The 14,799-nt window shown below is 37.5% G+C and overlaps 1 protein-coding gene across 3 annotated transcripts in view; it reads right to left on the bottom strand.

Moving 5' to 3' along the window:
- The window catches only part of nhlrc2 (NHL repeat containing 2), an 85,944-nt gene that overhangs the window by 36,978 nt on the left and 34,167 nt on the right, over nt 1-14,799 (bottom strand). For 2 of the 3 annotated variants that reach the window (XM_060842113.1, XM_060842112.1), the window contains one exon: nt 88-184. In XM_060842113.1, the coding sequence (XP_060698096.1) occupies nt 88-184 (97 nt within the window). The remainder of the gene's footprint in view (nt 1-87; nt 185-14,799) is intronic. The other variant, XM_060842114.1, reaches the window with a different exon arrangement.

Genomic DNA, 14,799 nt, shown 5'->3' with positions numbered 1-14,799 from the left:
AGAAAGCCTCCAGAAGTACACTCAATGTCCAACAAATATTTCTCTATATATGGAGAATATTGTTATAAAAAATGGTCAATTACTTACATTCCACTATGAAGTTTTCCATCTTCTAGAAAAATGACCCATATTTGATGAGTTCCTGCCATTGCAATAAACAGAAGACTACCTTTGGTACTGTCTGCTATAGAGAGATCACGTAATTAGAAGAATGAGAGACAATCTCTTTTAAACATATACAAATCTCAAAAGACAGAGCAGGGTGGATCCTGAGAGGATCCCACACCAGCTATAGTTTAGGACTGGTTTGAAATTAACCCAGAAGACACTGCAGATTTTAAAAATGGTGGGTGGGTCCCAGATATGGAAAGATGCTCTCATTTCTAACAGATCTTATTTTTACTGGTGAGGGTAAGCAGTGGTGTATAATTGAAAAAGGAGGGAAATTTGAACTCACTGTAACCTTTTGAACTTAATGCTTGATCAAACAAAGCAGATTTTGGCAGTACCAGAAGTGTTAACTCTGCGCTGGAATAAAACAATTTACAGAATAAACAAACTCCTTTGAAGGGCAGATGACATCTGTCATGATATGAAGTTTTTTATTAAATGGATAATGGAGCTTATAACAAAAAAAACACAAGAGTTACAAAAACAAGTTAAGTATGTAGACAGCATGTATGAGCAAACATAAGGTATAAAGTATGGGAACTTGGGATTGGGACATCATTACTATTACTGAAACATGGGTGAGGGACAGACAGGACTGATATTGCAATGTTTTAAATTTAGAAATGGTTAAAAAAAAGAGAGGGCAAGAAAGGAAGGCAAGAGAGGAGAGGGAGTGGTATTTTTGACAAAGGAAAATATCACTGCTATATTTCAGAGGATATTTCGGAGATATTCCAGGAAAGCTATATGGGTGGAACTCAGAAATGTACTATAGGCCCCATATAGTCAGCGGGAAACTGAAGAGCAAATATGTTGAGACATCACAGACATACGTAAGAATAACAGGATTGTAATAGTAGGGGACTGTAACTTTCCAAACATAGACAGAGATTGCCATAATGTTAAGTGCTTGGATAGTGAGGAATTTGTTAAATGTGTTCAAGCAAATTTTCTTTATCAATATGTAGATGCATGTGCTTGAGAAGGAGCAAAATATGACCTGTCTTATTTCCCAAGAGAAGGTAAGTTACTGAAGTCAGTGGGGGAGCACTTTGGAACCAGTGATCATAATCTTTATTTGTTTTAAAACAGTAATGGATAAGGATTAGCCTTGCATAAAAGTTAAAAAGTTCTAAATTGGAGTAAGGCAAATTTTAAAGGTATGAGACAGGGACTTTCAAAAATTGATTGGAGTAGACTATTTACAGGCAAAGGGATGACTGGCAAGTGGGAGGCTTTCAAAAGTGAGATAACAAGAGTTCAGAGACATTATGTTCCTGTTAGAGTAGGGAACAAAAGATGAATAAAGATATTGAGGCTCCAGTCAAGAATAAGAAAAAGTCACACATTAGGTATAGACAACTGCGATCAAGTGAATCGTTTGAAGAGTAGAAGGGTATAGGGGCATTCTTAAGAGGGAAATGAGGAGGGTAAAAAACAGGATATGAGTGTGGTTTGTAGATAAGGTTAAGGAGAATCCAAAAAGATTCTAGAAGTACATTAAGAGCAAAAGATCAACAAGGTCCATCTATGTGTGGAAGCACAGGAGATGGGACAGATACTAAATGAATATTTTGCGTCAGTTTTTACTGTGGAGAAAGAAATGGAGGCTAGAGAACTTGGGGAAATAAATATTGATGTCTTGAAAAGAATCCACATCACAGAACAGGACATACTGGAGGCCTTAAAAAAAAACATGGTGGCATGGTGGCTCAGTGGTTAGCACTGCTAACTCACAGCACCAGGGACCCAAGTTCGATTCCGGTTTTGGATGACTTGTGTGTGGAGTTGGCACATTCTCCCGGTGTCTGCATGAGTTTCCTCCGGGTCCTCCAATTTCCTCCCACAATCCAAAGGTATGCAGATTAGGTGAATTGGCCATGCTAAATTGCCCAGAGTGTTCAGGGATGTGTAGGTTAGGTGCATTAGTCAGGGGTGAATGCAGAGTTTGGGGAATGGGTTTGGGTGGGCTGCTCTTTGGAGGGTCAGTGTGGATTTGTTGGGCCGATTCTAAGAATTCATAAAGGTGGCTGAATCTCCAGGACCTGATCAAGTGTATACCAAACATTGTGGAAAGTTAGGTAAGAAATTGTGGGGGTGAAAATGTGTTGCTGGAAAAGCGCAGCAGGTCAGGCAGCATCCAAGGAGCAGGAGAATCGACGTTCCGGGCATGAGCCCTAAGAAGCCTGCTGGACACACTTTTCTCATTCCTGAAGAAAGGCTCATGCCCGAAACGTCGATTCTCCTGCTCCTTGGATGCTGCCTGACCTGCTGTGCTTTTCCAGCAACACATTTTCAGCTCTGATCTCCAGCATCTGCAGTCCTCACTTTCTCCTCGAAGAAATCGTAGGGCCCTTAGAAGAGATATTTGTAACATCTACAGCCAAAGGTGAGGTGCTGGAGGACTATAGGTTGTTTAATGTTGTGCCTTTATTTAAGAAAGGCTCTAAGGAAAAGCCTGGCAATTACAGACCAGCGAGTCTGATACCAGCGGTGGGTATATTGTTGGATTCTAAGAGATAGGCAGTGAGTTTCCACTTAAAGGTTTAAGGGTGGATTTGAGAGGCTGAGTGAAACTTGGAAGAAAAAGTGTGATCTTGTGGGAGAACTGTCTCCAACTGGCATAACCGTCCCGCATATGTGGTTTTCTATCCCACTTAATATCAGCCCACACAACAAACGCTGTTACAGGTAAGATAACAACAGGTGGGAAAGGCCCTGAAGTGGCTTTCCATTAAGCTTCACACAGGTTGAGGATGGGTGTATAAATGGCAGGAGATCCACACATTGGATTTTATGAATATCACCTTCAAAATTGCTGCAGACACGTGTAAAAGTCAGCCTCGTATCTTTTTCCCTTTCAACACCTCAGACAATGAAATTGAAAAGCAATGATAAAACTGCATTTGGTATATCTTGCTTACGGCTTTGTTCATGTTTCACCATGTAATGGAAAAAAAACAACTCCTATTATAACACTCATTCTCCAATCCATAGCAAGAAAAAAAATAAATTTATGTTTTAACAGGAAGCATATGTTTGCTGGAGGGAATACTTTCAACACAAAGCAATTCTTATTTAAATTTCCTATATTTAAAAGCTGTTTGTTGGAAGAAATTCACAAATGCACACCTTTCAACCCTCTGCATGTTGATTTTAGCTATCAATTCATTTATGCTGATGACAGCATAACACTGATTGATAGATCTGGGGGTTGGCATCATCTTTTAACTTGAATATTAACTGGAAATACCACTTACGGTACTTACTGTAAAATAAAGGTCGCAGTAAAGACGTGTTCACAGAGATTACAAAAAATAGATACCAGTAAAGGGACACTATTTGGTCTCTAAATAATTTTTCTGGAGGAGTGAAGTTTTCTCAGTTTTAAAAATTCATCTTGAATAATTTTGCAGTCTTTGCCTCAATAATGGTACCCACGAGATCGAAGTTTTAATAATATTTCTACGGTGGCAATTATTCCTATATCAATTTAGAATTTGACTTAAACGGCTTTCTTTTTAATTGACATGCCTTAACCTGAAACACTTTCATATTGATTTAGAATATTTCAGTCCTTAAAGCTCTACCCAAATTCTCTTGAAATTGGCTGGTTTAAAATGGATATTTGAACTTAAGTTTGCAGAATTAGCTTTTTGCATCTAGTTATTATAATTGATGATTATGAATGACATGACTAGCACCACTGTCTGTCAAACATGCTGAATGGTGTTGAAAACAATATATACACCAAAATATTACTTAATAGAACATAATTGGGAGCAAAGGGGATTTGACTGGGTGGATATTTCCTCAGTGTCATACGGCATAAAAATAGACAGCTCCCTATAACAATACAAGCTCGACCATGAGCTGGTCTCTCTCCAGGTCTAAAATGGTTTTGATTCTAGTTTTGATGGCCCTTTGGTTTTTCCCTACCATCACCATTTTGAAAGGACTGGATCTTTCTGTGCCCGAAGTCTAATATTTTTAGCTGTGACTGGGAGTGTGCCCAGAAAATTTAATATTATTACAGATGTGCCCATTCTTAAATGTATGAGGATTTCTGTCTTACCGCCATTACAGATAGTGAATTCCAGATTTTCAACACCCTCTGGGTGATAAAGATTCTCCTCACATCTCCTCTAAACCTTCGCTCCTTTACCGTACATCTATGCTCCCAATCATTGATCCCTCTGTCAAGAGGGAAAGTTTCTTCCTGTCTATCCTTCCTACACCTCATGTGGGTGAATCTAGAACAGGAGGAGATGATAGAAGCAGATATGATAGCAATGCTTAAGCGGCATTTAGGCAGACACATGAACAGGCAGTGAATAGAAAGATATGGACCATTTATAGCAGAATGGCATCATGGTCAGCACAGATCTGGTGGGCCGAAAGGCCTGTTCCCGTACTGTACTGTTCTAAGTCCAAAATAATGTTTTCCTCTTGCAGATAATAATCACACAGCCATGCGTTTAGACTGTGCTTTGAGTAGATTATTGGTTGCCTCAAGGGAATATTTCAAACACAAAATTTTCGCAATTACAAATATGAAATATACAAAACACATATTGAAAGCATCAAGTGTTGCATTTGACCGATCTTCAAGATAACGATTCGTAAAATAAGTTTAGTATTTCACTTTTCAATAATATAAGAATTCCTGTTACTAATAGGTTGCAAACATTTAAATATATTAATTATAATTCTAAAATCTGGGAAAATTATTAAAACAAGATAAAAAGAAAAGTTTAATTGTCAAACTATTCATCAAAGTATTCCATAATGCTAACTCTCTTGCATGTTTTTAAGTTCAGCAAGTAAAGAGGATTACAGATGAAATAGCATCCAGTTTTGTTCAGATCTACAAATCATAACAAATAAACAGTTTTTGAAAATTTTGAGTTTAAATCAATTGAACTGTGGAAATATTAAAACTCTAAAGCTTATAGAATTAAATTTAATGAAATCACTTGTTTCTGTAGTTTAATTCAACCATGAAATCAGTGTGTCTCACATCAAGAGACAGACGCAACATCCGCTTCAAAATTAAATGAGTGCACAGGTCACACTAGATTTGTCTTGTTATCTCTGCAGACAGGGCCAAGTGGCAACAGTTAAATACCTAATGAATCAGTCTGTTAAAAAAATATACATGACTGGCTTTGATCTACTAACCAAGTAAACAGCTAGTTGATCACATTTCACCAAGTTTAATTTTTAAACTATAATTAAAAATTTGCAACACAGGTTGTTTCAGATAAATATACCTATAATAATGAAGTAGTGCCCAAAACATACATAGAAAATAGGAGCTGGTCAAGGCTATTTGTTTCGCTGGGCCTCCTCCACCATTCAAATGATTGTGACCTCTAAACTCCATCTTCTACCATTTCCCATTGTACCCTAATTACCCTAACACATTTACCAGAACTCCTGTGACCTTTTCTAAATTGTTTATCATATCTCGTGGATTGTTTATTACAGTTCTTAATATTAAATGTAAGAAGCCATTACAATTTATCTTGAAATGTTTTGAAGTATTGTTTTCAAAACTAAAGAGTACACCTTGAAGTAGCAATCTGAAGACGGACTTGTGATCTAGGTTATAGACCAGGCCACACCCCTTCAATCCAACTCAAGAAAGCAGCCTGGACCTTAACGTTGCTGGTTGTTCTAAACAAGTGTAGAATGGATATTCCAGGAGTGATGCAGTTGGCCCAACCACTTAGTTTTAAACAAAACAGAATTTATTTGCAAGATTACTGAATGAAACACAAACAAAAGAGAACAGAATGTAGAATAACCTAATCTATCCGAAAACCCAACAGATTATCCCTTCTTAATGATGCTGTTCCAAATTCCTGCAACAATCCCCATAAACATCTATTAGCAAAAAGGAAGGTAAAGATCAAACACAGGGTCTTACAGGAGACAGAGAAATGGCAGAGAGATTCAGCATGGAGCACCTTCCATGGAGTACTTTCTTGAAGCAGCAGCTTTTTGCTTGCTAAAACCAAACCAAACCACAGAAAACTGAACTGGGAGAAGTGGCCACTACCCCTTCATGTACAAGTTTTTTTCAAACGTGAAAGCCTTTTGCCTGAGGCAGTATCAGTTAGCTATAATCAAATTGGCCCTAAAACCCATCCAAGCTAGACCTTGCGTTTAAGACAAAGGACAACATAACCACATGAAACGAGCAGCATCGTCACACCTCCTCCCCCCCCCTTTAAAAAGAAAGGACTATCAATATCCAAAGATGGCTTCATTTCAAACCACTGTAATTTAAATTGTTAGTATACGAAAACACCATACACATTACATTGACAATAATCAAGCATATAGTTTGTTTCAATCTGTCTTACTCCTATCACCGAGCGCTTCAGTTTTTCATTTAAGTCTTGACAATGCATTGGCATCACATTTTCTCATCCTGCCACACGCATAATTTTCAAATTGAATGGCTGTAACAAAAATCTTCATCTAAACAGTTTGTAATTCTTGTCCTTAGATTTCTCCACAAACTTAAATGGGTTATGATCAGTGTATATGATAGTCTCAGATACATTACTGGTAACAAAAACATTGAAATGTTGTAATGCCAACACCAAGCTCAAATTCTCCTTCTCAACTGCCGAATATTTCTGTTGATGAATGTTCAATTTCCTGGAGAAGTACTTGATAGCTCTTTCTATTTCTCATCATATTCTTGTAGCAGCACAGCACCGACACCGACATCACTCACATCGATAGCCACTTTGCATGGCTTTGTGTAATTAGGCGTGGCTAATACTGCGACAGTGATTAACACAGTTTTCAGCTTGTCAAATGCCTTCTGACAGTTTACTGTCCATTGAAACTTCTTGCTTTTCTTAAGCAAAGTAGTGAGTGGAGCAGCCATACTTCAAACTTGGTACAAATTTTCGATAAAATCCACTCAATCCTAGGTATTGTAGTACCTTTCTTTTTGTCAATGGTTTGGGAAACTCCCCAGTTGCATGTGTTTTTGCATTGCATGCGGCCATTTGTCCTTGTCCAATAACATGGCCCAGGAAGGTGACTTGGGCTTTGGCAAATTCACTTTTAGTCAGCTTTATCACCAAGCCTACCTCCTTAAGTCAATTAAACAATTCTGATAAATGTTGCAAATGTTCCTTCTATATGTGACTACAAATCATCAGGTCATCAATATAAACTACACAATAATCATGCCAAGATGCACTACTATATTTTGTTTCAGTCTGTTTTACTCCTGCAGTCAAGTGCCTCAGTTTCTCATTCAAGTCTTGATAATGCATCGGCAATAACATTTTCTCGTTCGGCCACATGCACAATTTTCAAATTGAATGGCTATAACAACAAGCTTCATTTAAACAGTCTGTAATTCTTTGGGTTATGATCAGTGTATAGGATGCTTGAGATACATTACTGGTAACATAAACATTGAAATGTTGGAATGCCAACACTAAGCTCAAACTCTCCTTCTCAACTGTCGAATATTTCTGCTAATGAATGTTCAATTTCCTGGAGAAGTACCTGATAGGACTTTCTATTTCTCTGAAAATGACTTTATTGGTTAGTCTGTAATGTGGCTGGTGAATTTTTCATAACCAAACGGCATGACTTTAAACTGATACAGTCCACTCGGCATTATGAAAGCCAAAACTGTCTTTGCTCTTTTGGACAAAGGTTCCTGTCAGTATCCTCTGAGCAAATCCAACTTAGAAATATAAGTTGCGTGTCCCCACCTTTTCAACACAGCCTTCCAAACGCGGAATTGGATATGCATCAGTTTTTGTAACTACACTGAATTAGAGGGTATAGTTTTAGGGAGAGGGGGAAAAGATACAAAAGAGACATAAGGGGCAACTTTTTCACGCAGAGGGTAGTACGTGTATGGAATGAGCTGCCAGAGGAAGTGGTGGAGGCTAGTACAATTGCAACATTTAAAAAGCATCTGGATGGGTATATGAATCAGACGGGTTTGGAGGGAAATGCGCCAGGTCTTGGCAGGTGGTAACAGATTGGGTTGGGATATCTGGTCAACGTGGACGAGTTGGACCGAAGGGTCTGTTTCCATGCTGTATGACTCTATGACTCTAAATTGGCTTCAAAAGCCATCCAAGACAGAGCTCTTGGCAACTCTGCATTTATGAACCTTCTGAAAAAAAAACCGAGGACATCATAACCTTATTAAAGGAGTGTCATCGTCACATCTATGATATTAACAATTTGTCTTACAAGAAAACAGTTCTTCATAAAATACATTACAAAAAATCATTGTTCTATGCACATGCACATATATACATATAATTCTGTGCATATGTACATTGAAGTTTAAACAGTTGGGAATACATTAATTTTTGAAATGGTATGATAATCCTCTTCTTTCCTGTGTACTTTTTGTCTAAGTGAACACTGGTCTAAGTAAAATGTGTCAAAATAATCTTTATTTCTGAACCAAGAACTTCCAAAATTATGTAGTAATTATATAAATGATTGGTAAAACTCATGAAATGATGATTGGAAGATCGCTGTTGTAACCCCCTTGTTCAAGAAAGGATCAAGATAAAAGATGGAAAATTATAGGCCAATTAGCCTAACCTCGGTTGTTGGTAAAATTCTAGAATCCATCATTAAGGATGAGGTTTCTAAATTCTTGGAAGAGCAGAGTCTGATTAGAACAAGTCAACATGGATTTAGTAAGAGGAGGTCGTGTCTGACAAACCTGTTGGAATTCTTTGAAGAGGTGACAAGTAGGTTAGACCAGGGAAACCCAGTGGATGTGGTCTATCTAGACTTCCAAAAGGACTTTGATAAGGTGCCACACAGGAGGCTGCTGAGCAAGGTGAGGGCCCATGGAGTTCGAGGTGAGCTGCTGGTATGGATTGCGATTGGCTGTCTGACAGAAGGCAGAGAGTTGGGATAAAAGGTTCTTTTTCGGAATGGCAGCCGGTGACAAGCGGTGTCCCGTAGGGTTCAGTGTTGGGGCCGCAGCTGTTCACATTAATATATAATGATCTGAATGAAGGGACTGGGGGCATTCTAGCGAAGTTTGCCGATGATACGAAGTTAGGTGGACAGGCAGGTAGTACTGAGGAAGTGGGGAGGCTGCAGAAGGATCTAGACAGTTTGGGAGAGTGGTCCAGGAAATGACTGATGGAATTCAACATGAGCAAATGCGAGGTCTTGCGCTTTGGAAAAAAGAATAAAAGCATAGACTACTTTCTAAACGGTGAGAAAATTCATAAAGCCAAAGTACAAAGGGATCTGGGAGTGCTAGTCGAGGATTCTCTAAAGGTAAACATGCAGGTTGAGTCCGTGATTAAGAAAGCGAATGCAATGTTGTCATTTATCTCAAGAGGGTTGGAATATAAAAGCACCATTGTGCTACTGAGACTTTATAAAGCTCTGGTTAGGCCCCATTTGGAGTACTGTGTCCAGTTTTGGGCCCCACACCTCAGGAAGGACATACTGGCAATGGAGCGTGTCCAGCGGACATTCACACAGATGATCCCTGGAATGGTAGGTCTAACATATGAGGAACAGCTGAGGATCCTGGGATTGTATTCATTGGAGTTTAGAAAATTAAGGGGAGATTTAATAGAAACTTACAAGATAATACATGGCTTGGAAAGGGTGGACGCTAGGAAATTGTTTCTGTTAGGTGAGGAGACTAGGACCTGTGGACACAGCCTTAGAATTAGAGGGGGTCAAGTCAGAACAGAAATGCGGAGACATTTCTTCAGCCAGAGAGTGGTGGGCCTGTGGAATTCATTGCCGCAGAGTGCAGTGGAGGCTGGGACGCTAAATGTCTTCAAGGCAGAGATTGATAAATTCTTGAAGTCATAAGGAATTAAGGGCTACGGGGAGAATGCTGGTAAGTGGAGTTGAAATGCCCATCGGCCATGATTGAATAGCGGATAGGACTCGATGGGCTGAATGGCCTTACTTCCACTCCTATGACTTATGGTCTTATGAATTAGTAAAATTAGAAAGCTATCAAGAAATTGAAGACTATCAAAAAAACGAAAAGATCCAATGATACCGAATGAAAGGTAGTCACAACATTTAAATATATTTAGACAGGTACATGAATTGGAAAGGTTTAGAGGGATATGGGCCAAATATAGACATGTGGGACTAGTTTAGTTTGGAAAACATGTTTGGCATGGATGAGTTGGACTGAGGTATATGTATCCATGTTACATGACTCTATGACCCTGTAAGAGGAATCTTTTGCTAGCCTGTAATAGTTCTTCTTAATCAACACTTTACTTTTGATTTTTCTCCAAAATCCTCCTTTTACCAAATATTACAACGATGTCAGTAATGCTTAATGTTCAGCTCAGAGGCATATATAATGTGGTCGAAGACGTTATGTTTTATTAGTATAAATTCCATCCATTAAGATGTTCCATAACTGAGGCTTTGCTGCCAAGAACAAGCAAAACTCTTCAGAAACGGATCAAATGGCTTTTCTGCCAAACCAAAAACTTTCCTTCTTAGCAAAGAAAATCTTACATTTTAGTCTAGTTCAACTTATTTATCTTGACTATTAAATATTCAAAAAATAATATTTTACCAGAAATTAATTCTGAATTGGGATTACCATTAACTATTTTCATATATTTGCAGTTGGCAAATATTTATTCCCATTCAAATTAATTTGCTTGCACATGTTTGAGATGTTGACATCCTTCCAAACATGTTCTACTTTGAAACACTGACAATACTTGAGCCTGGGCACAGTCAATATTTGATCATTTTCCTGCCTTTATCCCTCGTTCTTAAAAAAAAACTTTTATGGGATGTTGATGTTGCTGCTGCAGCCAAGCCAGCAATGTTTTGCCCATGAAAAGAGGTGGTGAGCTGTATTTTTGAATTACAACAGTTTGTTGAAGGCACATCCACAGTGCTGTCAGGAAAGGGATTTAAACATTTAAAATCAGCAAATGAAGAAACAAACATGGTTACAAATCAGGATGGTCTATGACTTGGAGGGGAACTTTGAAGTGATGATGCATCTTCTGAATTGGACACACTGCTGCCATTGTGTGTTGCTGTGGAGTGAATGCTGAAGGTGGTGGATGGGGCCAATCACGTGGGTTAGTCCATAAGATGTAGGAGCAGAAGTAGGTTATTCACCCCATCAGGTCTACTCTGCCATTCAATGAGATCATAGCTGATCTGATAATCTTCAACTCCTCTTTCATCCCTTTTCCCCATAACCCTTGAATCCCTTGCTTATTAAAAATGTCAACCTCAGCCTTGAATATAATTAACGATTCAACCTCAACAGCCCTTTATAGTAAAGAATTCTGCAGATTCAATACCCTCAGAGAAGAGATTTCTTCTGATCTCTGTCTTAAATATGGGACCCGTTATTCTGCGATTGTGACATCTAATTCCACAGTCTCCCACAAGGAGAAACAACCTTTGCACATCAACCCTTTAAAGTCTCCTGAAAATCTTGTATTTGTCAATAAGGTAGCCTCTCATTCTTCTAAAGTTGACTACAGGCCTGACTACTCAACTTTCCCTCTGTACAGTGCCTCCATACCTGGTATCAGCCTAGTTAAGCTTTTCTAAACTACCTCTGATACCAGTATATCTTTCCTTAGATAAGATCGCAAAACTGTTCACCGTATTCCAGCTATGGTCTGAGCCGACAGGTTTAGCAAAAACTCACTACTTTTATTCTCCATTCTTTTCAAATTAAAGACCAACATGCCTTTGCCTTCCTCATTACCTGCTGAATTTGAATGCTCGATTTTTGTGATTCATTGCTGAGAATGTCCAAATCCCTCTGTGCTGTACCTTTATGCAGTCTTTCTCTGTTTAAATAATATTCAGCTCCTATATCCTTGCTGCCAAAATTCATAATTGCTAATTTCCCTGCATTATATTCCATCTGCCAAGTTACTGTCCGCTTAAGAAATCTGTCTATCTCCCTCTGCAGACTCTGTGTCATCCTCACAACTTGCCTTCTTCCCTATGCCTTGTCCTAATGGTGTCAAGCTTTCAAGTGTTGGAGTTCCATCCAGGTAGATGGAGAATACTCCATCACACTCCTAGCTTGTGCCTTGTTGATGACATACAGCCTTTGGGAATAAACAAGTGAATTACTCTTCATAGAATTCCCAACCTTAGCCAAGGATCATATATCCCTTTTATTTTTCAAAACAGTATTTTCAATATGTCCTGCCACCTTCAAAGCTTTATGGAAGCACACCCTTTACATGCTGATGTTCCTGTCCAGCTGTTTAGTAATTTGTTATTTTTACAGATAGTAACCTGTGAAAAAATAAATTAATTTCAATTTTTAAAAAAATTCTCTGCAATTATAGCTGAAGGTAACTTCTACCCAATAAGTTTAACAATGTAAACACCTTTTCAGTTTAGCAATTTTTAAACTGAGGTAATGGATCCACATTTGAAGAAAACTTAACATTTGCTTCAGCAAAAATAAAGAATGCCTGAGCCAACTGCACAATTGTTAATTGTTGAGTGGCTTTCTTCTGTTTAAACTTGAGAACTATAAGTGACTAAAAACATTTGCAACATGAAATTGAATGCAAGAGAATGGAATTAAACAACACATTGGAAAATGTGTAAAACATTTAAATGTTACAAAGTGCATTCTTTTATTCTTATGATATTTTCTAATGCAACACAACCATGCTCCATCTATAACCAAGGGAATTAGAAGATATTTATTTGTATTCAAAAATATTTCAGCAGTTAATAAAATAAATATGACAGTGCAAAATTATTTCTATATTTATCATGAAAATTATGTTAAATGTCATGAAATCTGATGGCCTAAAATGCCGACTTCTCACATACACTGATTAAATGTGAAAACGTGCTGGTCAGGTCATAATAATAATCAAGTAAAATGTTAACATGATCATTCTTTAAGGTACATTTCCATTGGTATTTTAATGGTAAATATTAGTGACAAGCACACATTTTCATATTGCATTTATTTATTTTTGGAAGACGCCCGACTGTCCAATTATATATACTGTTTATTCATAATTAGCTTATGTTTAGAGAGAATCTTTGAGCTGTAAAACAGTATGAAGTAACTCTGATTATGATTATTGATACTGATACAAATACCGTAAGCATATACATTAAATTATTTTAAAAAGAGCATTTGAATGCATTTTGCCAGGCAAAATTTGCTCCACGTTTCCTATTACCTGCCCCACCTCAAGAGGTACTCTGTAGTTGGCATCACATTAGCTGAAAACTTACATTTGCCCATGTGAATTTGAACACCAAATCAAACTTAAAATACTATGGTTTATTTGAACTGCATTCAGCTTCTGCATTGTATTTACAACTATAATAATATAAATATGAATTTAAATTAAAAGTATAATCTTGCCACTTCTGAACTGTGCATAAATCACCTGAAAATTTATGAAATAGTTAAGAAAGGACTGGCTAGCTAACTGGACAGAGGAGGGTTTCTGGCTTGCAGTGGCCAGTTTGAAATGATTCAAACACAAATCAAGTATAAACTTGGAATCAAATTAACTTTAAAAAGCTAAAAGCCTTTTCTCTTATGTAAGTTTAAAAACAATGTCAAGCCCAATATAGTACAGATACATGATCTTAGTTCTAAGAAGGGACTTCTTTATGACTGTTTAAATCAAGCTTCCATTCAAGTTTCATGATATTAATATTAGGATGACATTGCTTAAAATTGTATATTTCTGCAGAACAAAGTCAAGACCAGGTTTAATGTTCAAAACAATTGCAAGATAAAATAAGGGAATCACAAGTTAGAATTCAATATCAGTTTAATACAGCACATTACAAACATCAGAGGAAATTAAATTCAAGCAGAGTACGTACATACACTGAAGCATTCTTGCTAATCTATATCCTTCACACTTCTGAAAACACATTATTCTATGACCTTCTACAGGGTCAGCAGCAGAATTCCATCAGAGTCAATCCTAGAGTGTTTCTAGAATTAAACCTGCATTTTTATAATACTTACAACAAACTGCAGCTCTTAGCATTCTTTGAGAATCAGAATTTGAAACAATATTACAGCAAACTTTGCTTTAGCTGGCACCTTAAGAACTGGCACTCTAAATCAACTAGAATAAACTGCACCTCAAATACCAGAATTTTACTGTATTATCGCGATCTTCACGATGTCCGAGTAGTCAGTTGAGGGTGTGAGTGAGAAGGCTCTCTGCCAGTAAATTTTACTTAAGGCAAAGTTGCATTTTTTTTGTGTGATTTACGCAATAAATAAAATATAACAGTGATGTCTATATTTCCTGCATTACATTTCCATTACTTAGTATATGTTTTTATATTGATTACATGGACTTCTTGATCAACCAGAATACTTGAACAACAGGCACACTACTGGTCCCTTGGTACCAGTTAATAAAAGGTTTAATGTAATAACATCCCTTTCAGACTGAGCAATTTCCGAGAGTTTAGGGTCAAGCTCCAGATTGCTATGATTTAGGAATTAAAAATTGTACTTTGTTAACTTACAGATCCTAGATGTATACCTTTGCCTTCAACTGAATTTGCAACAAAATCCACTATAGGGTGTAGGTTTGCTCGCTGAGCTGTAGGTTT

The sequence above is a fragment of the Hemiscyllium ocellatum genome, chromosome 22 (genome assembly GCF_020745735.1).
Source record: "Hemiscyllium ocellatum isolate sHemOce1 chromosome 22, sHemOce1.pat.X.cur, whole genome shotgun sequence".
Lineage (NCBI taxonomy): Eukaryota > Metazoa > Chordata > Chondrichthyes > Orectolobiformes > Hemiscylliidae > Hemiscyllium > Hemiscyllium ocellatum.
The sequence above is the reverse complement of the archived record's forward strand: the minus strand, read 5'-3'. Positions and strand labels throughout refer to the sequence as shown.